Below are 26,495 nucleotides of genomic sequence, written 5' to 3' on the forward strand. Positions count from 1 at the left end.
ACGGAGGGAGCCAGTGCCCCCCACCCTTACTGGCCCGGCCGCATGCTCACGCCTCCCAGGCTTTCTGCCCTGCAGCCCTGTACTCCAGCTGCGCCCTCCCCGCAGCGCACCCGGTCCCAGCCGGAACCTTTGGCTCTCGGGCTGGCAGATTAGGAGCAACAACTGTCTGGACCCTGGAGCTGAGCCGCTGCGAAGAGTTAGCGGACGTCACAGGCAGTTCAGCAAACCACCCTCAACCATGTAACCTATGTCCGCCTGGCTGGCCGGGAACATTCTTGCGGACGGAAGTGGCCTCTTAGTCTGGGAGTGCTCGGCAGGCACCCAGCAAGCCCAGAGATGGTCCCGAGCAAGCGGGGTCAGGACGCAGCCAGAACCACCCCCCACCCCCGCCTGCCCCGTCGCCCGCTGCAAGCCAGCTGCCGCCAGCCCACACCTTGAGCGACCACATCCCGCCCCCGGGGCCCCCCCCCCCCCGGGGAATCGTCCCTGCCCCCACATGGCCGCAGAGGCCCAAGGCCCATGCACCCCCCACCCTTGCCCCAGGCTACGTGGTCAAGACAGAAGGGGAAGCCGTGGCGCAGAGGCCACACCGCGTGTCCAGGTGTGCCCAAGCGTCAAAGCGGGCACTGCCCGCCTGGGCCTTCCCGCCACACGGGAGGGTGCGCTATGCGGACTTGGACACCCCCCCCCCCCCCCGAACACTGATGGGCCACCAGAGTCTGCAGGGGGTCACCGGAGTCTGCAGGTGACCACCGTGCGTGTCCCCAGGCCCCAGGGGCTTGGATGAAGTGCCCACCGGGGGCCCTGCTGTGAAGCCAGAGCGGCCGGGGCAGCGCCTTGTCCCAGCAGCGCGGGCTTCAGCTGCGGCCGCCGCGGCAGCCGAGGGTGGAAAACGCTGTGGTTGAGAACTAACAGCCTCTGTCGGCGGCCGAGAGGGGCTCATCACCACCGGGACCCACCGCCTGCCTTCGAAGAATGCTGATTCAGAAGAGGTGGAAGCGACGGTCTCTGGGGCGCGGGGGGCTGCAGGGGCGCCAGGAAGGACGGAGACAGGGCAAGAGCAAGACCCTGGCCACAGCTGAGCCACCACGGGGCGCCGGGGTGTCCCGCCCTTCGGAGCTCAGCCGGGCCGACCGGCTGTCCTTACCGCGAGCCCGCGTTCAGTGAGCGCTCACCGTGTGATGCGTCTTCACACGCAGCATCTCACGGACATCAAAAAACAACAGGAAATCACACCAGCCATAGAGAATAAAAACCGGATGGATTAAATAATTAGAAGTGAAAAATAAAACCAAGACAAAACTGGAATAGAACCTAAGTGATTATCTGATCCAGGGTGGGAGGGGCCTGAAGCAGAAAAAGCAAAGAAGAAAACCGTAAGGGAAGAGATCACTGTATTTTATTGCCCAGACTTAAAAACCTCCAGAGATGGAGAACCTCATGATAGAAATTGAAAAGTCAAATGGCGAACTAGGACAATATTAGCAACATGTGACAGAGAGCTAATATCCATGTAAAGAGCTCTTGCAAATCAACAAGAAAAAAGGCAGACAGTGCTATAAATGGCCTGTAAGTCACAAAAATGTATAGGACCAAGAAATGGAAGAGAAATGGCCCAAATCCATAGGGACAGAAAGTAGACTAGTGGTTGCCAGGGGCTGGGGAGGCAGGTGGGGACAGGAATTGGGACTGACTGCTAATAGGTACAGGGTTTCTTCCTGGGGTGATGGAAATGTTCTGGAATTAGTAGTGATGGTTGCGCACACAGTGAATATACTAAAAGCCAATGAACTGCATTTTCCCGTGGTGAAATGTTACGTCATGTGAATTATAAATACTCAATGGTTTTTAAAGAGAGAAATGGTCAGTTCCACTGTGATCAGAAAGGGCAAGATAACCACTCCCATCTAGAAGTTGGCAGAGGTTTTTAAAATAATACCCAGTGCTGGCACCTCTGGTGATAAGATAAGTGGGTATAACCTTTCTGGAAGGCTATTTGTAAAGGATCTACCAGAAGCATTAGAAATGGCTAGTTAAGCACATGAGAAAAATGCTCAGCATCATTAGCCATCAGGGAAATGCAAATCAAAACCATATGAGATAGCTCTTCACATCCACTAGGATGATTACAATCAAAAAGATAGATAACAAGAGTTGGCGAGGATGTGGAGAAGTTGGAGCCCTCACACGCCAGTGGGAACGTAAAACGGTGCAGCGGCCACAGAAAACAGTCTGGCAATAAAATGTTGAACTGAGAATTACCATATAACCCCGCGGCTCCACTCCTAGATATACACCCGAGAGAAAGGAAAACACGGATGTCCACACAGAAAGTCACACACAAGTGTTCACAGCAGCCCTGTACGCACGATAGCTGGGCCGCATGCCGGGAAGTGGGAGCGACGTCTGTCCACACGATGGAATATGACGCGGGAGGCGCTGACAGCTGCCATGACACGGATGAACCTTGAAGACATGATGCCAAGTGCAAGGTGCCGATCATAAAAGACTGGCAAATTCTCTGATGCTACTTCTGTAAAAAGAACCGAATAGGCAAATGCATAGAGACTGAAGGCAAACCCGTGGCTGCCCAGGGTTGAGGGAGGGGAGAGGGGGGAGTGGCTGCTAATGGGTGCAAGGTCTCTTTCTGAGATGATGAAAGTGTTCTAAAATCAGATCACAGTGATCATTGCGCAACTCTGTAAATATACCAAAAGCCGCTGCTGTACGCTTTAAGTAAGTTCATTTTACATACTTGTAAACTATCTCAATAAAGCTCAGCGGGTGCCTGGGGGGCTCAGTCGGTTAAGGGTCTCCCTCTGGCTCAGGTCATGATCCCAGGGTCCTGGGATGGAGCCCCGCGCCCAAGGGCTCCCTGCTCCGCGGGAAGCCTGCTTCTCCCTCTGCCCCTCCCCCTGCTTGCGCTCTCTCCCTCACTCACTCTCAAATAAATAAATGAAAAATCTTTTAAAAAAGAAAAAAAGCTCAGAGAGCAAGAGGGCTGTAGAAGCACTCATAAAGCCTTCAACTCAGCACTTCCCTTTCTAGGAAATTAGCCTAAGGAAATGAGAGATGGGCACCAAGATTTATGTACGAGATGTTTGTCACACAGCTATCTATTCGAGCAGGAAAGTGAGAAATGGCTGAATTAGGAGTCTGGATAATATTAAATACATCACGGCCTCTCTGTGTAAATGAAATATTGTGTAGCCAGTATAAAAAAGACATTCTGGGGCGCCTGGGTGGCTCAGTCGTTAAGCGTCTGCCTTCAGCTCAGGTCATGATCCCAGGGTGCTGGGATCGAGCCCCGCATTGGGCTCCCTGCTCCGTGGGAAGCCTGATTCTCCCTCTCCCACTCCCCCTGCTTGTGTTCCCTCTCTCGCTGTGTCTCTCTCTGTCAAATAAATAAAATCTTCAAAAAAAAAAAAAGACATTCTTAGAAGATATTTCAGAAAAATGTCCAAGCCCTGTTAAGTGAAAAAAAGGTCACAAAGCAGAATGAGGAATGTGTGTCTCCCCAGGGCTGGGGATTTTGTCCTAAGGTGTCTGCCCGTATTTCCCATGCGCCTGGCACACAGAAGGGGCTCCAGACAGAAGTGCAGAACGAAGAATGAGCGAATGCTGAAGGAACTGCAATGTGGGGGAAAAGTTAGAGAGGAAATGCAAGAAGAAAGGTCACAAAGACTTCTACCAAAATGGAAATGCTGGTTCTCTCTGGGCAGGGGGCTCGGAGGTGGTTTTCAGTCACTGCCCTGTAGTTTCTGCCATGAGCTTTATCGACAGAAAATGCAAAACCAAAACCATGAGGAGCTCAAACGTGGAGGCTCTCGGTACATTAGAGTTTCCTAGATTACACGAAGATTTCAGATGAGACCAAGCAGGGCCCCTCGGTGCCGCACAGTTCCCTGGAGACGGGTTTCTCCGCTGCCGCTGTGGACTTGCAGCACCCCCGCCTCGGCCAGCGTCGGGACTCAGGTCAGGCAGGTGGTGGGAGGACCCCCCGCATCAGCCCCCCTTGAGGGAGGCTCCAGAGGCCAGGTGGCAGGTGCTGCTTCAATCGTTCCCCATGGACGCTGTCACCTACTGGTTCCAGAGGCCGAGAGGTCTGCAGAGTCCATGGCCCGAGGAAAACAGTGGCCTGCTCCCCAGCGCAGAGGGGAAGATAGGAAAAAGGGGTGTGGGGCCCCAAAAAGGAAGCTGAGGCGGCCCCTCCTGCCTTGGGGGGAGGAAGCTCCCCCTCCCCCCCCCACCACCATCACCACCGAGGGCCAGCCGCTCAGCGCGCAGAGATCTCTTCTTGAGCATTTTGGTTTCCTTTTCCATTCACAAAGAAGTGGGTGGGGGATTTCCAGCCGCAGCCCGCCTCGCCTGCTGGGGCTGTCAGCCGGTGCCCGGGACGGGCTGCCGCGGGGGCCCACCTTGGGATGTGGCAGCTTCCTACCCAGGAAGCCCCTTCTTCCACCTTCTCGGGTGGGGACACGTTGTGCCCTTGCTGAGCCGGCTTTTGACTCCAGTTACCCAAAAAATGCCACATACTGACATTCCGTTTTCCAGAATGGGAAACTGAGGCTCAGAAAGGCCAAGCTCTCGGCCCAAAGTCACATGTCAAAGACATGAAAGCCAAGATCTGAACCTAAACCTGTCCCCCAGCCCTTCTCCCCAGCTGCCACACTCATAGCCCAGACCATGGCGATGGTCTTGTCCCAACACCCCGTCCCCCCAAACAAACGAAAACATACTGCGCACTTGCAGAAAGCCGGCAAAAGGCCCCGTGGAGCAGGAGGGGCAGGTGAAGCACCCCCAGAGGCACTGGGGGCACAACATGAGAATAAATGAACATCGTTGGCCACTCTCCCCCTGCTGGATTCAGGAGCGCTTTCTAGTGTGTGGATTTATAGAATTTGAGCTCAAAGGAAACACACCGATATCATCCGCCCACGGTGTCAGCATGGTCAGGGGTTTCTTCTGAGCGACAAGCTACTCTACAAAAATGATCTCACACGGAACCCCAGTAAGGGGCCGATGGGGCAGCTGTGTGTGCATTTGGGGCCCCCATGGGAGCCCTGCCCACCACCACCCCTTCCTTCCTTCCCGGAAGGCCCAGATCAAGCCCCTTTGTTGCCCATTTCACAGCTCAGAGAAGGGTGGGGACCCACCCGGGTCACAAAGCAGCCCGGGGCACAGCAAGGACAGGAACCCCGTTCTCACCGTGGGGGCCTCCTGCCCCTGGTTACCCTGGGAGAGGGAGGGACTGGGGCGCCACTGGCCTCTAGCGCTCCCATCTGTCTCCCCACGGGGACCCTGGGGCTCTGCCTGGCCCATGAAGCTCTACGACGCTGTCGGGGAAGGGTGGGTGGCTTCTCCACCTGTCGGGGGGCCAAAACACGGACCCCTGGCCTTGGCAGGCCTGTAGCGGATGCTGTCCCTGGCTCGTCTGTCTCCCAGCTCTGTGGCCTTGGGCAAGTCTTCCTACCTCTCTGTGCCTGGTTCCTCACCCGTGAGATGGCTTCATCACCCCCCGCCCCCCACCCCGGGCTGTGGCAGATGGACGACTAATAAAAGGAACGACGACGACCACGGCCGCCGAGCTCTGCTGAACACCCGCGGCGTGCGGGGCGCGCTCCGATCTCCGCCGCAGCAGCCCGCTCGGCCCCGCAGCTCCCCAGCGCTCAGGGCCGTCACGTGGCTGTTTCTAGGCCACATGTGAGGAAACTGAGGCACAGCGAGAGAAGGCCAAGTGCCTTTCCCAAGGTCACACCGCTTGGAGGGGGCAGAGGCAGGACTCAAACCCAGGTCTGTCCGAGCCAAAGGAGGCTGCCCCCCTCCCGCCTGGCCGCTTCCTGCCCGGCCCTCCTCTTCCTCCCCTTCCTCCTGCCTCCCAGAGGAAACCGCCAGGCCTCCGGCGGACATCCCTTTCTCTCTGCTTCCTCTTTCCCACACTCGGGGGCACGAGCTCCAGGCTCAGGCCCCCGGGGTCCAGGCTGTGGCTCCCTGTGCCTCTCCCGGCCTCAGTTTCCTCACCCGTACGACCGGCGTGGTGCCAGCGCCCACCCGAAGGACGGCGACGCCCGCAGCCCCCGCGCGCCCCGGGGAGGGGGCCCGGCCTCGACAACCGCCCCGCCCGCAGTCCTGCCTCCTCCTGACAGGCGACTGGCCCAGCTGGGGAGCGGAGGGGGCCAAGGCCTGGCGGCCTCTGGTCAGACTGGGTCCCCCAGACTGTCTCCCCGCTGGATGATGGGCTCTGTGAGGGCGGGGCCGGGGGGCTTCCAGGCACCCCAGGAAGGTCTGCTGCCTGCAGGCAGGGGCCTGAGGCTGCCCCTCTGCTGCCCAGTCAGCACACACTGTGTCCGCGGCCTCTGCCGCAGGACCAGCCCCACGGGCAGGCGCTGTGAGCGTCCCCATTTTACAGATGAGGAAACTGAGGCCCAGAAAGCCTGAGTCACTTGCCCCAGGCCACCCCGCTCAGAAGGAGCAGAGTGGGAACGGCTCTGAACCACACTGTCCAGCTGGCCCACCCCCCAGCCATCCCTAGGACCAGCAGCCCAGCTACTCCCAACCAGACCACTTCCTCCTGGGGCTAGCGAGGCCCGTGGTGCATATGGGGGTGCTCAGGGCTATGGGCTGAGGTGTCCCCCACCTCCTTCCTCTAGCTCTTCTCCAGGCCAGGCAGCAGAGGCCAAGGGCAGAGCATGCTGGGTGAAGGAGACACTGGCCGGCCCCTCTGCGCCTCAGTGTCTCCAATCTAAAAAGGTGGCACTGGACAAGGTGGCCACAGGGAGCCTTTCCCAGTCTGAGAATTCCAAACAGAGGCCCCCCAACCCAGATGGGGCCACTAGTGATAGTAAGTCCCTCCAAAGGCTTACTCGGCTCCAGGTGGAGCCTGACTCCCTGAGGTTCCAATCCCAGCCCAGCTACTCAGGAGCTGTGTGACCTCACACAGGTCATCGTTCTTCACCTCGTTTCCTCATCTGTGAAATGGGGGCAATCCCCGGAGCTCTGTCATAGGGCCACTGTGAGGGTTCAGTGAAGCCAGGTCAGTAAAGGTCCTCGTATATGACAAACACCAAATAAACATTGGCTAAAAGGTTACTTTTCGACCATAGCTACAACTCCACCATCACCCCCGCTGTACAGATGAGAGAAACTGAGGCTCAGCCCCCAGACCTGTTTTTAAATATTGGTAACCAATCCAACTTTTTCTTCTTTTAACTGCCGAGTAGGATGGCACATCTCCGGCCTGGCCTGGCTGGGTGCTGACACTCTACAGGCTCGGGCTCGAGGGAGCCAGTCGAAGAGTGTGGCCAGGGGCTTGGAGGTGGGAACCCCTTGCAATTGGGGTTCCAGTCTCCTCGGGTGCATGACCCTGAGTGAGTCCGTTTGCCTCTCCCAGCCTCAGTTTCTTCCCTGTCAAATGGGCCAGTGGCCTCGAACCTCATGGGTAAGGACTTTAGGTCAAGTATGTAGGGCAATGGCTGGCGCATAGTAGGTGCCCATTCAAGGTAGTAAATATGCTACCCCCCATTCTAGCCCAACCCTGGGACTCAGACATGTCTGAGGAGGGGGAGTTGCCACCGGACGAGTGGAGACAGAGACCAAAGGGTCTCGTAGAAGAATCATGCCACTACTCATACTGTGAGAACCCCAAGTCCTCCCCGGGGCCATAAGGCCCCCACCTAATCCAGCCCTAACACCTTTCCAATCTTCTCTCTGCTTGTTCCCTCCATCCAGCCCCTGGCCACTTGTTTATTCCTCAAAGTCTCCTGGTTCATGGCCACCCCAGGGCCTTTGCACTTGCCATTTCATTGACCTGGGACTCCTTTACCCAGATCTTTCAGGATTGGCACCTTTTCTCATTTCAGACATCACTTCCTGCCAAGGGGCCTTTGAGGACCACCCCCCAATGCCCAGCCTCCTCCTGAAGGCCAGCGCCCAGAAGGGAGGCCCATCCCTTGCCCACCTGCAGGGATGCCACTGAAACCAGAGAAGGTCGTGACCACCCATCTTCGGACACTGGAAATAGCCCCAAGTGTCTCCTCTGACCACCCTCCAGCTCCCCAGCCAGCAGCCTGGCTCTAGCCTTCACTTATACCCCCATTAGCAAGGACTCCCCTTATAGCCCTCATCATGAGCTTGAGTGGCTGCTTTCACCCCTGCTTGCAGATGAACAGAATGAGGCTGAGTGGGGAAGACCAGCCAGGGTCATACAGCTGGTCAGAGGCAGAGGTGAGTCTTGGGGACCCATGAGCCCCTGGCTCCCTGGCCTCAGTTTCTGGATGGCATTTGCTTGGCTGAGGCCCAAGGAACATATCTCTGGGCAGCTTCCCTGTCTCAGCTCTTGTCCTCCAAACCTCTGCCTACTCTGGGCAGCAGGACCTTCTCCAGGTTTCAAGTGCCATAGCGTCGGTGTGAATCCAGAGCTCAGGCCTTTAACCACCACCTACTGGTTGTCGAACCTGCAACCTTCCTTTGCCTTCTGTTTAAAGCTGCTCCTCTAAACAACTCCAGGGTCAGAGGTCAAGACCGCCCACCTGGCAGGCACACTCAATCAAGACTTATAGTCTCAGTATCCTCAGCCCGGAGACTGGATGCTCCAAGTCATTCCAGGAAACATTCAGGAACAGCCCCTAGACTGTTCCAAACACAATGGGGAGCTGCTGGAGGCTGGTGGAGCTGGGCTGCTCCGCCAAGCCATACTTGGTGGGGGGGCTGGGAGAGGCCCTACCAGGGCTGCTCACTTTGTGGGAGGACACCCCAGGTCTTGGAGCAACCACCAAGCCTAGGACAGAGCCCCAGGGTCCCAGCTGCCCTCCCCCAGGCCTCGACTTCACAGGGGCCAAAACACACTTCTGAGTCCTCAGGGCTCCAACGGGGGCTCCACCATTGGGGCTCCTGAAGAACAGGAGCCCTGGCGGTGCCTCCCAGTTGGGCACTGAGGACCCAGACCAGCACTGGGAATAAATCCGTGTTCTCGACCCCAAAGTCATTACCATGACAACAAGGAGCAGTAACACCGAGTGCTCCCCGGGCCAGGGGCTCTCCCAGTTAGCGCAACAGCGCCAGACGGCGAGAACTCTGTACAAATCCCCTTGTACGGAGGAGGACGCTGAGCTCAGAGAGGTGATGCCCCTTGCCCACGGCCCCAGAGCTGGGGAAAGACTAATTCATTATTTAAACTCAGGTCCACTTGACTCCTGACACCTGGTTTTCCAAGATGGTTTATTTTAAAAGCAGAAGTTGTTTTTTTAACTTATTTTTTATTTGTATTTTTTAAGTATTTATTTAGTAATCTCTACCCCCAGCATGGGGCTCAAACTCACGACCCTGAGGATCAAGCGTCGCACGCTCCTCTGACTGAGCCAGCCAGGCACCCCAGAAGCTGTTTTTAAAGTGAAGTTTTATAGGGACCCCATGCTGTCACACAGATAAGACCATGTGTTTGGGATGTTATTTGCCTTTCATGGTGTCATAACCTCAAGACTTTAAAAATGATGAGAAAACAGTTTTTATCTGCACTTGCATTTTCCAACAGCTTCCCGTTGTGTTTGGAATAAAATGCTAACTCTTCACAGGACCCTCTAACCACACATACTCCCCATGCTCCATCTTCCCTCTCTGTGCTCCCACCACCCCAGCCTCTTCTGCTATATTCTTCAAAACACACAGAATGCCCATCTCAGGACCTTTGCCTGTGCTGTTCCCTCTGCCTGAAACATTGAGAGATTCTTTTTTTGTTTTGAAGATTTAATTTTTAAGTCACCTCTGCACCCAAAGTGGGGCTTGAACTCACAACCCCGAGATCAAGAGTTACATGCTCTACCGACTGAGTCAGCCAGGCACCCTGACACTGAGAGATTCTTCACTCAGGATTAAGACTGTGGTCCAAAAGTCACCAGCTCAAGGCTCACTATGAAACTTTGGCAATTGGGACAGTGTGGTGTTGGCCTAAGGACAGACACATGGGCCAAGGGGACAGAAGGGAGAGTCTTCCAGAAGCACACCAATGGACACTGGATTTAGGATAAAAGCAGCATTGCAATCCAACAGGGAAGAGATGGTCACATCAGCAAATCGTGGGGGAACAACTGGAAGAATTATGACCCCTACCTCACACCATACATAAAAACTAATTCGAGATGGATCTTGGTCCAAAATGTGAAGGCCCAAAAATAAAGCTTCCAGAAGAAAAGACAAGAAAGATCTTCATGAAACTGGGTAGGCAAAGTTTTCTTAAACCGGACACAAAAAGCAATAACTATAAAGGAAAGCAACTGATAACCTGGACTTAAAATTAAGAACTTCTGTTCATGAAAAGATTCCATTAAAGAAGAAAAAAGGCAACCCACGGAGTCGGAGATGATATTTACAATCCAGCATATATAAAAACTCCTATAAGAACAGACAACTCAATAAAAATAACAAGCACATCACAAAAGAGTTAATTCCAGTGGCCAATAAACAAATGAAAAGGTGCTTAACCTCATGAGTCATCAGGGAAATGCAAATTAAAGCCGCAATGAGAAACCAGTACACATCCACTAGCAGGGGTGAAATGGAAAAAGACTCTCATACACTGCTGGTGGGGACATAAGGTCATGCAGCCACTTTGGAAAAAATATAGAAGGTTCTTATAAATATGCACTTACCATATGACCTAGCAAGGCCTCTAGGAATCTCCCTGAGACAAATGGACGCACATGTCCACACAAAGAACTATACCCAAATTTCAAAACAGCATTATTCATAAGAGTCCCAAAGTAGAAACAATCCAAATATCCATCAACAGGTGGATGGATAAGCTACTCGCGGCCCATCCATACAAACCAGCTACTGATGCACACGAGAACATGAACAAGTCCCTACGACATTCTGCTGAGCAAAAGCAACATGCTGCGTGATTCCATTTGTATGAAGTTCAAGAACAGAGAAATGTAATCCGTGGAGTAGGAGTCAGTGGGAGGAGGGGGTGGCCGGGGTTACTGACATGGAGGAGGCGGGAGGGAGCCCCCTGGGTGCTGGGTCACTTGGGTGTGTGCAAACATGGCAATACTTGTGAAGCTTCCGAATCACACACCCACTGCTGTGTACGCGTGGGACACGGTGCTGAAGTTGAAAGGTTACTTCACACAAGAGGATTCTTCGGCAACACCCTATCCCAACCACCACATTGGGGCCCCTCAGTGATACTCCCAGAGGCCCCACTGCTCTTCCTTTAGAACCCCGTGTAGAATTTATAATTCCATGTTCAGGTGTAGGTTTATTCCTCAGTAGCTCCCACTAAGGTGCCAGGTCCCCAGCATCAGGATCTGTCTGGTACACTGTGGGTGCTCAATAAATATCTGTTAAATGAATGAATAACTAAGTCTCTTCCATTCAGACTGTGACCCTCCCAGGGCCAGGATCACATCTGCTTTGCTCACTCTCTAGCAGCATAACAGAAAGAGAAAGGAATTAAATGAAAGCCACGTGGTCCCATCAACTTGATACACCTGAGTCAAAGATCGAGCTTGTCAGGTGTTTGGAACACCTTGACCCTCCAGCCTCATCTGCAGAGCTGAATTAAGTTGTCAAAAAAGGAACACACAGAATTTTTAACACTTGAAAATGGACATCCACAAATCATGAGACATGCAAAGGAATCAAAATGACAGTTTTGAACCCTCTAGAAAAACCCCTATTTGTCATGGTCCAGCTGGGTCAGGGTTGTCAAGGACCTGGACCGCCCTGTCACAGCCCACATGATGCCCATATACGGTGTCTCTGGACTTTCTACAAAATCCCTGGCGGGTACTCCTCAAAACTGTCATGGGAAACAAGGAAAGCCTGAGAACCTGTCAAAGCCATTAAGCCCCTAAAGAGACATGACAACCGAATCTAATATGGTATATGCTGGAACAGAAAAGCACTATTAGGGGAAACCAGCAAAATCCAAAGACAACGCGGAGTGTCCTTAATACTAGTGGCCAACGCTGGTGCCGGGGTCATGCAAACGCACGCAGTAACGTAAGATGCTAACATCAGGCAAGGCTGCGTGTGGTGTACGAGGGAACCCTGGGCCATCTCCGCAACTTCTCCGCGAATCTAAACTGGTCTAAAAGAAACTCTTCACTTTTCAGAAGGCGTGCTTTCCTCTGGGTGCCGTGCGGCCGCCCCCAGGGCTGTCGCGCGGGGAGCTTACCTTGGGCGGGTCGAAGAGCTCCAGCACGCGGTCCGCGCCGCCGTCGGGGCCCCGGGCGCGCCGCAGCGCCAGCCGCCCCCGCTGCCAGCGCGCCCCGCTGTCCATGGACGCCTCGTCCGCCAGGCTGTAGCGCAGCGCCGCCTCCTTGAGGGCCTCGGGCGGCGGCTCACGGGCCAGGCTCCAGGGCAGGAGCTTCCTGGCCAGGCCGGACCGGGCCGGGCCCTCGCCCGCCTCCCCCGCGGCCCCGGTGGCGGCGGGCAGCTCCCCAGCCGAACCGCGGCGCAGGATGTGGCGGAGGCTGTGGCGCAGGTGCTGGAAGGTGCAGGCGGCGGACGGTCGCGGCGGGGCCAGCTCCTCCGAGCTGCGGGCCTTGGGCAGCGCGGGGGCGGCGGGACCCGGGCCCGACTCGGCCGGGGCTGCCTCGGCTTTGGCCGGGGGCCCGCGGCCCGTGTCCCGGTAGTCGCGAGCGGGCGGCGCGGCCCGGGACCCCGGCGGCCCGGGCGCCCAGCCCTCGCGCACCTCGCGGCAGAAGTAGCGCTGGAAGAGGTCGGTGAACTGCAGCGACACGAGCTCGGCGCGCAGCGGCGCGTGGTGCGGGTGCTCGCGCGCGAAGAGCCAGTACTGCCGGGCCAGCTCCCGGGCCGCGGCCACCGCGTGCAGCTCGCAGAATTCGCTCCAGCCCCGCGGGGACGGCGACGACGCTGCCGACGAGGAGGGGGAGGACGCGGAGGAGGCCGAGGAGGGCTGCAGGGTGGGTCCGTTCATGGCGGAGACCGAGGTGGGGCGGCCAGGCTGAAAGACACGGTGGGGTGGGCGACAAAGGAGTGAGCAGGCAGGTGAGCAAACGACTACTTAAACTGGCCACCGCAAGACAGGTTATTCACCAGGCACAACGTCAGAAATCGGAAATGACCGATAATACCCGGTGCTGGTGAAGGTGCAGCGAAATGGTCGCTCCCGACAACGCTGCCAGTACTGTTAACTGATACAGCCTTTTTGGAGGGCAATTTGGCAGGATCCATTTCAGACCCAGGAATGCCACTTTCAAGTATTCAAGAGAATGCTTGCTTGCAATGTGCAGAGAGGCAGGTACAAGACAATCCCCTGCTAGATGTTTTCGGCTTCGATGTCTATACAACTTAAATGCCCATCAGAGGCAGGTAAAGCAAACGGTGATACATCTGCAGACTGGAATATTCTGCAGCAGTAGAAAAGATAGAGGAAGGTCTGCGCTACCACCCCAGGGAGATCCCCAAGGCAAACCATGGAACAGTGCAGACTGTGATCCCATTTACGTGCACACACACAAAACCAAATTACCAATTTTTATGTGCGTGTAAATGTGTTTAAGTGGTGGGCAAGAAGGTGTGGCGGGAGCAAAGCCGCCAGAAACAGTGGTGACCTCTGGGGCAGAACCAGATTTGGGATAACAGTAACCAAGGAATACTGCTGCTACTTGCCTCTAGAAAATATGGTAAAGAACACAGAGCCTGTGTTCAAATGCCAGCACCGCCCCTTACTAGTTATGTGACTTTGGGTGAGTTACTGACTTCTCTCTGCCTTAGTTTCCCCATCTGTAAAATGGAGAACACAATTGGAGCTGCCTTATAGGAGTGCTATGAGGATTAACTGAGTTAATAAATATAAATGTGTTAGAACTTAGGAAAAGCCTACTAAAGGCTGGCTGTTACTATTTAAATATTACAATGAGAGTGTATCATTGATGAAAATATAAAACAATGAATAAAAAGGAATCAATTAACAAGACTCGCAAAGGAGTGCAAAGGTATTTCCTGCTCCAATGTGGGGGGAATGTCAGGACAGGCAGACCCTTGCCTACCCATCCCACCTGGGGTTCCCTCTCCTCCCACCCCTATGGCTCCTTCTTTGGCACCACACAATCAAAATGGCAGAAGCCCCCTACCCTCTGCTGTCCGAGGTGCTGAACCCTGGACCTCTCTAGTTAAGTTACAATCAATAATACCGTCCTTCCTTCCAACTAAGCCTGGCTGGGCCTGGGCCCCTTTTGGGCCCCCGTAATGATCGCTGCTCATTCCACCACCATGCCCCCCAATAAAAAACTATTACTGAGGGCCTACTCTGTGCCAGGCACTGTGCTAGGCCCTGGGGGATACAGCAGTGAACCAGACACAAATCCCTCCTGGGGCTACACTATTCACGTATGTAGAGGCTGTGTGACCTCTGACACCTGACTGGACATCTCTAAACCCCAGTTTCCTTATCCGTCAAATGCGGAGCACCATCATATCCACCTCATTAAACGGTTATAAGGAGTCCTTGAGAGGGTGGAGACCTGGACCTGGAAACTGAGGTTCTTTCTCCCACACACCACTGCACAGGCACCTTCTATCTGTGTGACCCTGTGCAGGGTCAGGGCGGGGCAGACCTGTAGGGCAGCTGCAAGGACAGTACCCTCTCCAGGCCGTGGTGGCGACCCTGCAGTGGCTGCAGCAGGACACCCCAGACAGTGCAGAGTAAGTGTGTGCATCAGCGAGGAAGGTGGAAACCTAGTCACAGTAAGCACTTGGCACACAGTAGTCAATGAAAGCCGCCAGGCAGAAAGGAAGGGAGAGGAGCCACATGTGCCCTTGATCACCGCCCTCCGCCAAGAAAACCACCCTGCACCTGTGAAGGTGCGCGCGTGCGTGTGTGTGGGGGGGTGTTATCTGCATGTGTGTGTGATTTGTCCTTAGTTAACCCCATGGCCACCCCACACCCCCGCCTCCACACAGGTGAGGCAAGCACTGTTCTCACAGGTTAGGGGGCCCAGAAAGCTCTCGGATTCCTGACCCAAGCTCCTGCCCACCTGTGAGACCCTGTGTGATCTGCCGCCACTCGTGCTGGCTGCAGCCTCTGGGCCTTGCCTTCAGTGTTCCCTCTGCCCTGCCTGCTCTAGGTCGGCTTCCAGCTTCACACACGAGAAGCCTTCCATGAGCCCACCAACCGAGTCAAGTACTGAACTTGTCCTTCAGCACACTGGTCACAGTTAACATTCAATAGCTAGGATTACTTAGGGAAGCCTGGCTGGCTCAGTCAGTTAAGCGTCCAACTCTTGATTTCAGTTCAGATCATGATCTCGGGGTTGTGAGATCGAGCCCCCCCCCCCCCATCGAGTCTGCTTGAGATTCTCTCCCTCTGCCCCTCCCCCCATATGCGCTCACTCCCTCTCTCTAAAATAAATAAATCTTTTTAAAAAAATAGCTGTGATTTTTAAATTGGTGGCTATCTCCCCACCAGACTGTGAGCTTCACAGTCTGCTCCCTGCACCAGCCCCAGTTCCTAGCATGCAGCAAGAGTTCAATAAATGCCCACTGAATGAATGAATGTACGGATGCAGGAGGTCAGCTGCATTTGCACCCTCTGGCTCCTCTGGCAGACGACGCATGGTGGCCAGCACCCACCGACAACCACCTCTGACTGGGCCAACACACCTCATGGGCACCCCGGAGTCCCGATGCCCAAGTGCAGGACCCAACCTTGGCAGGAGGCTTCCTAGAACAGTGCGCCGGCTCTGTGCTTCCCCACTGCCCAGGTGATGGCTGGCAGCCCTCCTCACCACACCTCCTACTCCAGTTCCCCCATCAGAAGAGCAGCATGTACCAAGCACTTGCTAGACATCAGGCGTTCTTCTAACTGCTTTTGCAAAGCATTAACTCTCCCAGGCTTCATGACAGCCCTAGGAAGTTGGGCCTATAATTGCTCCCATTTTACAGATGGAGAAACTGAAGTACGGGGAGGTCCCATTGCTGGCAATAGAAACCCCCACAGAAGCCACCCCCAAAATGCCTGATCAGTGCCTGAATGCACACCATGAGGAAGACTCACTTTCCTCATGTATATTGAACGAAGGAGTGAGATCCAGAGGAGGGACATAAACTTCTCATTCAGATCCTGTGGGAGTCAGGAGGCATTAGCCCCTCTGTCCAGGTCCCCAACGCACCAGGTGGTCAGGAAAACAGCCACAGGGTACAAGTTTAAAAACAATGATTCCACATTTTTATACATTGTAAAATGATCACAGGAGGTCTAGTTATTATGCTGTATACCTGAAACTAATGTATGTCCATCATATCTCTATTTTATTGCTTAAGCTTCAGCACAAGCAGGGGGAGTGGCAGGAAGAGGGAGAAACAGCCTCTCTGCCAAGCAGGGAGCCCGATGTGGGGCTCGATCCCAGGACCCTGAGATCATGGCCTGAGCTGAAGGCAGGCGCTTAATCAACTGAGCCACCCAGATGTCCCAACCATATCTCAATTTTAGAAATACAATTTTAAAAACAAAACTAACAATAAATGACACTATTTCTGGCTTTCTATATGCCTTGCTCTGTGCTAAACACTTTGCACAGGTTTATATATTCACTAGTTTAATCTCCACTCAAGGGTAGAGAGGAGTCTTATCAATAGGTCCATTTTATAGGTAAGAAAGCCAGGGCATGGGAAGAATAGCCTGCCCAGAGCCCCACGGCCAGTGAGGCATAGAGCTGGGATTAGAACTGCTCACTGCCCTGTGCCCTCAACCAGGGCTGTTTGCCCCTGGAAGGCCGAGAGGCCATCTCACTCCTGCTCACCCCCAAGGCCTGGTCAGAAATATTACCTGTATGAATTAATGAACTGCTGGGTTTGAGGCGGGCTGCGGGTGATAGTCATGCTCTTGGAGTTATGCTCCCGACCGACATGGACAAACAGAAGGGCTGTGAGGCTCTGAGAAACCCACTGGGATCTCCCCACCACCCAGATGAGCTCTTGAGTCTGAGCTACCAACCAAACCTGGGATCGCATCCTGCCTCTGCCACTTCTTCGCTCTGTGGTGCAGAAGAGGGGGCTTGTCTCTCTGAGCCTGTGTGCCCCTCTGTAAAATGGGCCAGTGTTCAGCTCTTGGCATTCACTAGGAGCATTCTGAGGACGGAGGTCTGTGGGGTGCTGGGCCCTGGGCTCAACAAACAAGGGGCTGTTGCTATTTTATTACTATTATTGTTAACAGAGAGGAGCACCCGCTCCAGAGAATTTCAGGCCTCAGGTCACAGAAGCCACAGAGGGAGCCTGGCCTTGCGGGCTGGGCCAGCAGGGAGCGTCAAGGGAGCTTGAACAAAAGGCCTTCTCAGGGGAGAGGCTGCTCCAGGCAGGAGCTCCGGGCAGGAAATCACCAGTCACAGCACTGAGCACTCAGCTGTGGCCCACGTCGGGGAGGGGGCGTGCCTCGGAGGTTTCCTGGCTGGGCGGGCAGCCAGGCGGCAGGAAGGTGGTCCCCTTCTTGGGCCTCAGCCCAGGTGGTAGCCATTTATTGAACACTTACTATATGCTAAGCAATTGATCAGATCACACCAACTGTGGGATTAGGGTCTTTTCTTAGCAGAAAGCATTTATTAATCACCTGAGGGTTCCCAGGAACTTCTAGGTTGAGGCTGGGGGATATAAGTAGGGGGGTCTTTGGGGCACTTCTATCGGCCCCCTCCTCCCTCTTCTCCCCTCCCCCCACCTACCAGAGCACTGGAAGCCTGGGTGGCCAAAGGGATGAACGGATTCACACAGAGGGGCCTGCACATGCACAGAGTCCCTCCCACCTGATCAGCTTGGGCTTCTGGGGCAGGGAGTTCCCAGCTATGTGTGTGGAGGAGGGGCTCCAGCATTTCCCAAATCCCACAGTGGGGTGAGGGACAAGGATGACGTTATGTGGAACAGGAAGGTCAAATCCTGGCACCCCCCTTTCCCCCAAATCCGCACAGCAAACACAAGGAGATCGCTGTCTCCATGCCCATCCTAGGGCCCCGGGCCAGAGTGGGGGTGGATCTGCCTCTCGGGACCCCAAGTTCAAAACAACTGTGTCCACCAGAGTGCCTGCTAAGGGCAACCTGGTGAGGGCCTTAAAGCCTTAGCCCAAGCTTGGTGTCCCCTGTTCAAGCATATCCATCCTAAGGGGCCCTAGAGCCTCTACCAAGTCAGAGAGAAATGAGGAGCTGAACAGCTGGAAATCCTGACTCTAAGCAGAGAATCTGAGCTGTGGAGCCCACTCTAACCCATGACTCCAGAGACTGGGGCTCCTCAGCCCCTCCTCTATCCAATCACCCTGGGTAACAATGTAATCTGGGGAAGCTAACATCTCCCATTTAATTATCAGGCCCAGGTGCGGAGAAGGCCTTTACCCACCTGTGGGAATTCCACCTGCCAAGGCTTGGGGAGGATAGTTTAAATTGTGGTAAGTGAAGTTAAAATGAGCCAGTCCAGAGCTTCCATCCTCCCCCAGGTCCACAGCTTCCCCTGGCCCCAACTCACAGATGTTTGGGCAGGAAGTCCCATACCTTCAGAGGGAGACACCTCCTCCAGGGAGGCCTCCAGGTTGACTACAGGCCACAGCAAGCATTTCAACTTTTCCCACCTACAGCACCAACTTCTCCAGCACCCAGACCCTCTGCCCAAGGAAGCCCAGAGAGTTGGGGGGATTCCAACACACACAGCCTGGCAGTCAGCCCACTGCCCTTTCACACCATTCAGGCTGTCTGAACTGTGGAGAAGCCCATGGGAAGTAGGGAGTGAAGGTTCTGAAGTCCTGGGGAGGCTGAGAGGTAGGTTCTGCTCTAGATCACTGGGCAGTCAATGGAGTCCTAATGCACCCTCTCTAGGGTCACCTAGTGCCCAGGGACATTTATCAGGCTGGCACAGTCTGCCAGAACAGGAAATGTCCTCCAACTTCCTCTGTCCCCATGCCCAGCCTGACACCCCGACCACCTACCCAGCTAGGCTTCAGGAGAAAGCCAGGGACTATCCCCCCAAGAATGGGCAGGACTCCAGCCCCAGCCCGCCCCCCCCATCCCCACACGTGACTTCTTTTCACTGCCCCTGAGTTGAGGAGAGAAGGGTGAGACTCTGCGGGGGGTGGGGGGAGACCCTCAGCGAGCCCTGCACCCTGCAATGGTGCTTTGCGGTGTCAGGAAGGGTGAACCTCTCCCCACACTCCTCGCCTTCTCTGTGAGAGGACACAGAGTGCCAGCTCTCAAAGGGCATATTCTTGCCAAAGGCCCTCTTTTGTGACCCTCTCCCCCAATCACAGTTCCAGTCCTCCACCTCCACAAGGCCAGCACCTCCATCAGGCACCCTGTGAGTCAGCTCCCGGTGAGCAGGGCATAGACTTCCTCCCTCCCAGGCCTCCCTGGGGACACATGGGGCAGGGGCAGCCTCCCCCCCCCCACCAACCGGGGTGGGGGCCCACATCCGGGCAGGCCCCCAGGGGCTCCCGGCCTGGCTCCCGAGGAAGCCTGCAGCCTGGCCCCCCTCGCCGACCCCTGACAGGGTGGCGTGGGAGGAAAAATCTTCCAGCCATCTGCTCAGCTGCTGGGTTTCCGGTCGGGGCGGGGCCGGGGGACACCAGGAGGACTTGCTCTCCTGGGGAAGTGCCCCTTGCCCCTACTGGGAAGAAGAATACCAGGTCGAGAAGCCCAGTGGTGGTCAGTGGGACCTTGGAGCCCCGGCTGAGGAATGGTGGTTGCCCAGGGGTCAGGGCCCAAGTGAGCCGGTGTCCAGCTGTGGCCTTTGGACCTGCCCAGTTTCCAAGGGACTGCAGGCCCCCGGAAGCTAGGGAGCTGGGGTGCAGGGCTCCTGGGTCTAATTAGGCCTGACTCAGCGAGTGACCCCAGCTGAGTCACTTCCCCTGGGCAGACTGCCCGCCTCAGTTTCCTCAGGGAGGGCGGGTAGCTGGGAACAGGGTCTGGCTGGGAACAAGAAACTTGTATTACACCTCTGGACTCCAAGGCAGGCTTCTCCCATCTGCCAGATGGAAGCAGCTTCCTGCCCCGCCCAGCCAAAGATGCTGAACCCCCGGGGGGCAGGCGGTGGGTGGGTGGGGGGCCCTTGGGACCATTTTCCCAGGAAACCTGGCAATTAAGTGCTAGCCCCCTCTGGGGCACTAATTGAGCCCTGCACACTTATTGAGCACTGACTGCATGCTAGCCATTATGCATGCCTCTTTTCAACACAATCCTATCATGCAGTCATTAGTACTCCCATGTCATAGAGGAGGATAGTGGAGCTCAGAGGTTAAGGGACAAGGCCAGGGGCCCAGAGCCATAGCAATTACGGCCAACACAGTTCAAGTCCCTACACTGTGCCAGGCTCATACACTCCATATATTAGCTTACACACAGGCTCATATACCCCAGAGAGGCTGGGACTCTTGGTCCCCATTGAGTAGATGAGGTCCAGAGAGGTCAGATAATTTGCCCTAGGCCTCACAGTTAGAACCTGGCAGATCCTGGATTTGGCTCCAAAACCCGTGTTGCTACCAGGGAGAAGTGGGAATTTAACAGGAGAGGCATCTCATTTAATAATATTAATAATAATATCATCTATTATTGTCAGGTGAGGCCCAGCACTGAGTGGTTTATGTATATCTCCACCCACCCCCCGCAAAAGTGGGGTGCGCCGGGACTGGGAGGTCTCTCCAAGTGCCTCCAGCCCTACCCCCTCTGCCCTCGGGGAGGCTCCATCCAGGAGATGGAGGGTGTCCTGGGGTAACACGGCTTGACCAAGATATCCAAGGGCCCCCAAAGGCTGAACTGCTGCAGGGCTACCCTGTGCCTGCTGGACCCAGGCTACCCCCATATCTGGATTGTTCTACAGAACCTGATTTGTACTAGAAAGTTCTATCTATCAGGAAGGATCAAGCCCAGGGTTCACAGGAACGGGGGTTGGGAGGATCAGGAAGGAGAACAATCAGAGCTAACATCCACGACAAATAACAGTCTTATCATTATTGCGACTACCACTGCTGATCAAAATGTTCTAAACATTTTGCAAATTCACTCATATGGTTCCAATGATCCTAAGAATTAGATACTCTTATTACATCCATTTGACAGGTGAGGAAACTGAGAGGGACGGTTAAACAAGGCCTTACAACAAGGAAGCACCCCCACCTCATCCTGCCTGCATCTTCGCAATTCTTTTCCCAAAGACTCATGACCCCCCAGAGCCGCACAGATGCTGGAGGTGCTCGACGGATGCTGATGGACAAGCATTCCGCAGCCAGCAAACTCACGCTAATGATGGTAATGATAGAAAATCACCACCACCACCTGTAATTGAACCCGCTCTCTGCCAGGCAGCAGGTGCTTTTCACACACTGGCTCGTTAAATCCCTACCACAGACCTGTTATTATCCCATTTCACATGGGGGGGAACTGAGGTTCACAGGTGTCACTTGCCCATGTCCTCAGCTGGACAGAAGCCGTAGGAGCATGGGACCTATGCTGAGCCCCTGCTGAGCCCCTGAAGGTCCTCAAACCCCAGCAGCTGGTACTTCAGTCCAGCCCCTTCCCAGCTGGCTGGCTCTGTGGTCCACAGGGACTCACACAAGTTCTAGGAATGTTCACCCTTTGGCTCAGAAGGATTTTCCCTCCCAGAGGAGGGTTGTGGGAAAAGGCTCAGAAAAAGTGTATTAAAAACCCTTCCAACTTCCCAAGCGGGCCCTGGCCTCTCATCTGCTGACCCCAACCCGCCCAGGCGGCCTCTGCCTGCTCTCCCCCCATTTGGGCTGGGTCTCCAGCCCCCGCAGCCCCAGGGAGCCTCCAGAGCTGTTTCCGCTCTGACAGCCAGGTCAGTGATGGGAAAGCCAGACATGACTTGCGCCCACAGCCCTGGAGACCCATGTGCCCATCGCCTGGCAGGGGCCCTGCGGCTGGATTATAAATGGGGAGGCAGGATGGGCTGGCTGCCCTAGCTGAGCCTGGCAGCTGGTGGGTGTCAGGGGATGCTCCTCTCCCAGGCGAGGGGCATGGGGGTCAGATCTCAGCCCCTCCTGCTCCCAAAGCTGGACCTTGGCCCTGCAGACATCGCCTTGCCAGGCCCTCTGCTCCGGAGCCCCCACCCGCAGCCCAATTTCACTTCCTCCCACTCAGTCAGGCCTGGCCATGCCCCTCCCTGGAGGCCTCCAGCTGCAGGCAGTGACCTCCTCACCTACATCATAGTGGCCGGGAATGGGGAAGAGAAACAGGAGAATGAGGAAATTAAAGAAAAAAAAAAAAAAAAGGCAGGACAGGCAGGCAGACCCCCCCTCCCCAGTTCCTCAAATGCAGTCCCCATCATCCCAAAAGCCCCCATAGTCAGAGGGAGGGAAGGGAGGGAAGGGAGGGGATTTCTCCACCAAGCATTAAAGGCCTCTGACATTGCCCTCCCAGCCATGCTGACCTATAAGGCAATACCACTCCCATACCCCCTTATTTTTGGATGGGAGGATTCACCTGGGCTCCAGGTCTGGGGTGTGAGGGCACCAGCTCAAAGAGAACTGTGCTCCGGGACCCTTGAACCCTTGTGAAACCCCAAACTCAGTGGCTTGGGGGCACCTGGCCTGGCCCACCTCTGAGGTGTGGGGACTGTGGAGAGGGGCTTCTAGAATCCAGAGATACACTCATAGCCACATGGCCTGGGCTGGGAGAGTGGGGAGGGACAGGTGGCCCCACTCCCAGAGGGCTCTTCCAACCTCACAGCCTCCGTTTGACTACTTTCACTTTCAAGGTACCCCAAGCGCTTGACCCTGGACCCCTCCTCACCACGCACAAGTTGAGGGGGACTGCTGCCCTGACTGACTGGGCTACTTTAAGGGGCATTAACTGCGGGCATTAACCATACCCTCTCAGCGCCTTCCCCACGGCCTCCCCTATTACATCCCCAACACGTGTGTGGGTGGGGGTGTCGGCTGGGAGGGTGTCGCAGGAGCTGGAGAAGGGCCGCCCCTGAACACCCCATCCGGGTCAGGGGCAGGACAGTATTTCAGGCTGTTGTGGGAGTGCGCAGACACCGGGCAGAACCGGACAGGGGGCCTCCTCTTCCCCCATTAGAGCCCTCCCAGCCCCGGAGGAGGGAGCATCGGGAACGGCGGGCTTACCTGAAAGAGAGGGGGTCCGGGCCCGGCCTGCCCATGGCGTCGCGCGCCCCCGGCCCCCCGAAATCCCGAGGGGGCGGGCGGGCCCCCGCCCCGGGCGCGTTCTCTCCCGCGCGCCGGCTCCTGGCTCGCGGCTCGCTCGAGCGGGGCTCAGGCAGGAAACCCGGGCTCGGAAAATGGCCAGCGCCTCATCATTTCCGCCGCCAGCGCTTGACAGTTGCGGGAGGATGCGCCCCTGGGCCGCCGCCGGGGAAACTTTGCTGCTGCCGCCGCCGTCGCCACCACGGGCCGCGACAGTCCGGGCGGGCGGCCGGGCGGAGGCGGTGGCCCGAGCCCATGCCGCCTCGCGCCGTTATGTAAAGAGGAACCGGCTGTGTGAGCGGAGCCCGACGGGGGAGGGCGGCCACGACAGGGGCGGGGCCGGTATGGGCGGGGCCGAGGGAGACCACGCCCCTGTCCGCCGGCGAACCACACGGCCGGCGGGGCCAGCTCCGGGGGCGGGGCCTAACCTGGCCCCGCCCATCAATCCTGCTCAGCTGCTGCTCACCGGGTCCTGGGGTCTCAAACGCCGAGCCCGGAGAGAGGCGGGCCTTGCCAAGCCACGCCCACACCTCGCCCACCCGATGTCGCTTCGCGCAGGCTAAAGAAGGGAATGAAAGACCGAGGGGCGGGGAAACCTTGGCCCCACCCACCTAGCGCCTGCAGACCCCCCAGGTGCCTCAGCGCAGCGGGGGCGGGGCCAGATGGAGGAGAGGCGGGGCCTGGGGGCGGGGCTGAGACGAGCTCCTTGGCCTCGAGGGGGCGCGCCCCTGCGACTCCCTCCTGCAAGGCGTTATCTGCGCGCTCCGGGCGGCTCCGCGCAATAGCGACCACAGCTTTCATCACCCCCCGGGGAAGGATCCCAACCCCGCCCGGCCCCGACTATCCGCGACTCTGCTGAGTCGACCCACCACGGCCCTAGCCCCGCCCCATTCGGGTTCTGTCCCCACCCTCGGTTCGGCTCGCCGTTGCGGGTGCCTGGGTAGACCGACAGCTATTGGGCCACTACTATCGGGGGCCCCACCCCAGGAGTGCATCTTTCTTCGGGAAGCCCTCCCGGACCGCTGGCACCTATGACCTCTGGGCCTCCCTCTCTGCTGTCCCCCGTGCTTTCATTTTCTCTACAGGCCTTATGTGGGGTGAGGTTGACAGTGGGGTGCCCCCTAGTCTGAGGTGGAGCATACAGTGAGTCAGCCCTTCCCCCAACACAGGGGAGGGAGGGGAGAGAGGAATGTCTACTCTTCTCTCCCTCCCACAACAGGAAACAGTCGATTAGGCCCCCAGCTTGCAGGAACCTCATCACCCCTTCCCAGACAACATACTCCTCCAGTCTGCCTCCCCCTCAAACTAACCTTGGGCAAATGACCTGACTTCTCCATACCTCAATTTCCTCATCTGTGAAATGGAAATAGTAAGAGTACCCACTCCACTGGGTTACTGTGAGGATTAAATGAGTCAATGCATTAAAGCACTTAGCATTGGGCTTTGCCCAAGGGAAAGCACTGCTACCTGCGTGTTTGTTAATCAGGTTTGAGTTCTGCCTTTGGAGATGCAGAAAGGGGTTCCCCAGAAGATGGGGATTTCCAGACTCCACCCAGATGGGGATCAGGGCTGGTCTGCTGCAGGATCCTTGAAATCCCATAACCTTGAAAGACCTCTAGCAATGAACATGTGCTTTCCACAAATACTTGTTAAATGGCTACAGTGTGCCAGGCACTGTTCTAGGTGCTGGAGACACAGCAGTGAACAAGACAGACAAATATGCCTGCCCTTGGTGGAGCTGACATTCTGGCGAGGGGACGCAGAGCATTAGTACATGAGTGAACGGGATAATGGATTGGGAGGAAGATAAAACAGTTAAAGATAAACAGTAGGAAGGGGCTGTCTTAGACTGGAGGCTTGGGGAGGACCTCTCTGAGGAACTAACATTTGAGACGAGACCACCCATTTCCCCCATCCTGCAGCAAGAAGCATCTGGGCACAATAACGTCTAAAGGAAGGGCATTCCGGGCCAAAGGAACAGTGAGTGCAAAGATCCTGAGGTCAGAATAAGCTTGGTGCATTTGAGGAAAGTCAAGAAGACAGTGTGATACTCAGGCTTACAGACGGGAAGAGATGAAGTTGGAAAGGCAGGCCCACCACATGGAGGCTTAAAGGTCCTGGTGGCAAGTTTAGGAATTCTCTTGAGAGCAATAGGGAGCCATGGGGGTTTTTGAAGGACCTGTTGAGCTTTGGATTTGCTCTGCAAAGTCTGGAGTTGGCAACCCATTAGAAGGTGCACCAGTAACATTCACACAGCATCTGGGGATGTGGGACGAGGGGGGTGAGGTATTAGGGAAGCCTAAACCGATCATTCCATATTACTATCTCTATATGGCACCTGGGGAGACTGAGGCCTAGAGAGACCAGTTACCTGCCTGCAGTCACACAGCTCCCAGGTGGCGCCGACAGAGTAGCAGCAGTTGTCAACTGGTTGCTAAAATCTGCCAGCCACAAGCACTTTCCCTCTCACTGCCCAGACAGCAGTTTTGCTGACTTAAATGGAGACTTGTGGTTCTTCCCCTTTTTAATCATAGCGCAAGCCTTCTCTCGTGCCAGATTTCTCTGAGGCCCAAAGTGGTTTCCCTTCTCGCTTAATTTCTTCTTGCCAGGTGTCCCCTCCAGAGTCCAGTTGGTTGTTTCAAACGCTCTCTCCGCGATCGAGACTTCTCACTCTGTTTCTGCTTTTCCTTAGAAAGGCAAAGGTTTACAACGAAAACCCCTTCTGTTGCCTTGCCCTAGATTTGAGAGCACCCCCGCTTTGAACTGCGATTTTCCTCTTCTTGCAGTGGCTCCTCCCACTTCACAGGTCCCTGGGGCCCAAAGTGAGGAGGAGGTTTATCCGAATTCCCCTGAACCAAGTGAGATAGTCTCAGCCAGCAGGTCCCACCGCCCTTGCTCTCACACCAACCGGGAGAACGCCTACTGCCTGCCAAGTGGGGGCTGGAGACTCTCAGGATTAATAATAGTAACGAATCAGCAGCCAATGACAACATTAGTAAATGCTTATTAATACCATTAACATGATATTAACAATTGGTACTGATAACAACAACACAAAAGTTAACCAGTACGGGATTAACAATAAAAGAATCAATAACAATAGAATAATAATGTAACAATAGTTAATAGAGCTCGTTAAAAATAACAATAGTTACTGTTAGCTATTACAGAACTAGTAGTAAATATAAAATAACAATAGTAGCAACAATAAATATAATAACAGGTCTAGGATTCATAGTTACCACAGTAGCAAATGGTATCAGAATTAATAACAATAAATAACAACTAACAGTAGGATAGTAATAAGATTAGTAATAAATGTAACATATTTGGGATGTCTGGCTGG

At 55.5% G+C, this 26,495-nt stretch overlaps 1 protein-coding gene across 2 annotated transcripts in view; it reads right to left on the reverse strand.

Annotated features, from left to right (window-relative positions):
- The window catches only part of SH2B3 (SH2B adaptor protein 3), a 35,033-nt gene extending 11,630 nt beyond the window's left edge, over window positions 1-23,403 (reverse strand). For both annotated transcript variants that reach the window (XM_032431518.1, XM_032431517.1), the window contains exons 1-2: window positions 23,072-23,403; window positions 12,176-12,967 (exon numbers count right to left, since the gene is read on the reverse strand). In XM_032431518.1, coding sequence (XP_032287409.1) covers window positions 12,176-12,940 — 765 coding nt within the window. In that variant the 5' untranslated portion in view covers window positions 12,941-12,967; window positions 23,072-23,403. The remainder of the gene's footprint in view (window positions 1-12,175; window positions 12,968-23,071) is intronic.
- Between the last annotated feature and the right edge of the window lie 3,092 nt (window positions 23,404-26,495).

The sequence above is a fragment of the Phoca vitulina genome, unplaced genomic scaffold, assembly GCF_004348235.1.
Source record: "Phoca vitulina isolate PV1807 unplaced genomic scaffold, GSC_HSeal_1.0 scaffold46, whole genome shotgun sequence".
Classification (NCBI taxonomy): domain Eukaryota; kingdom Metazoa; phylum Chordata; class Mammalia; order Carnivora; family Phocidae; genus Phoca; species Phoca vitulina.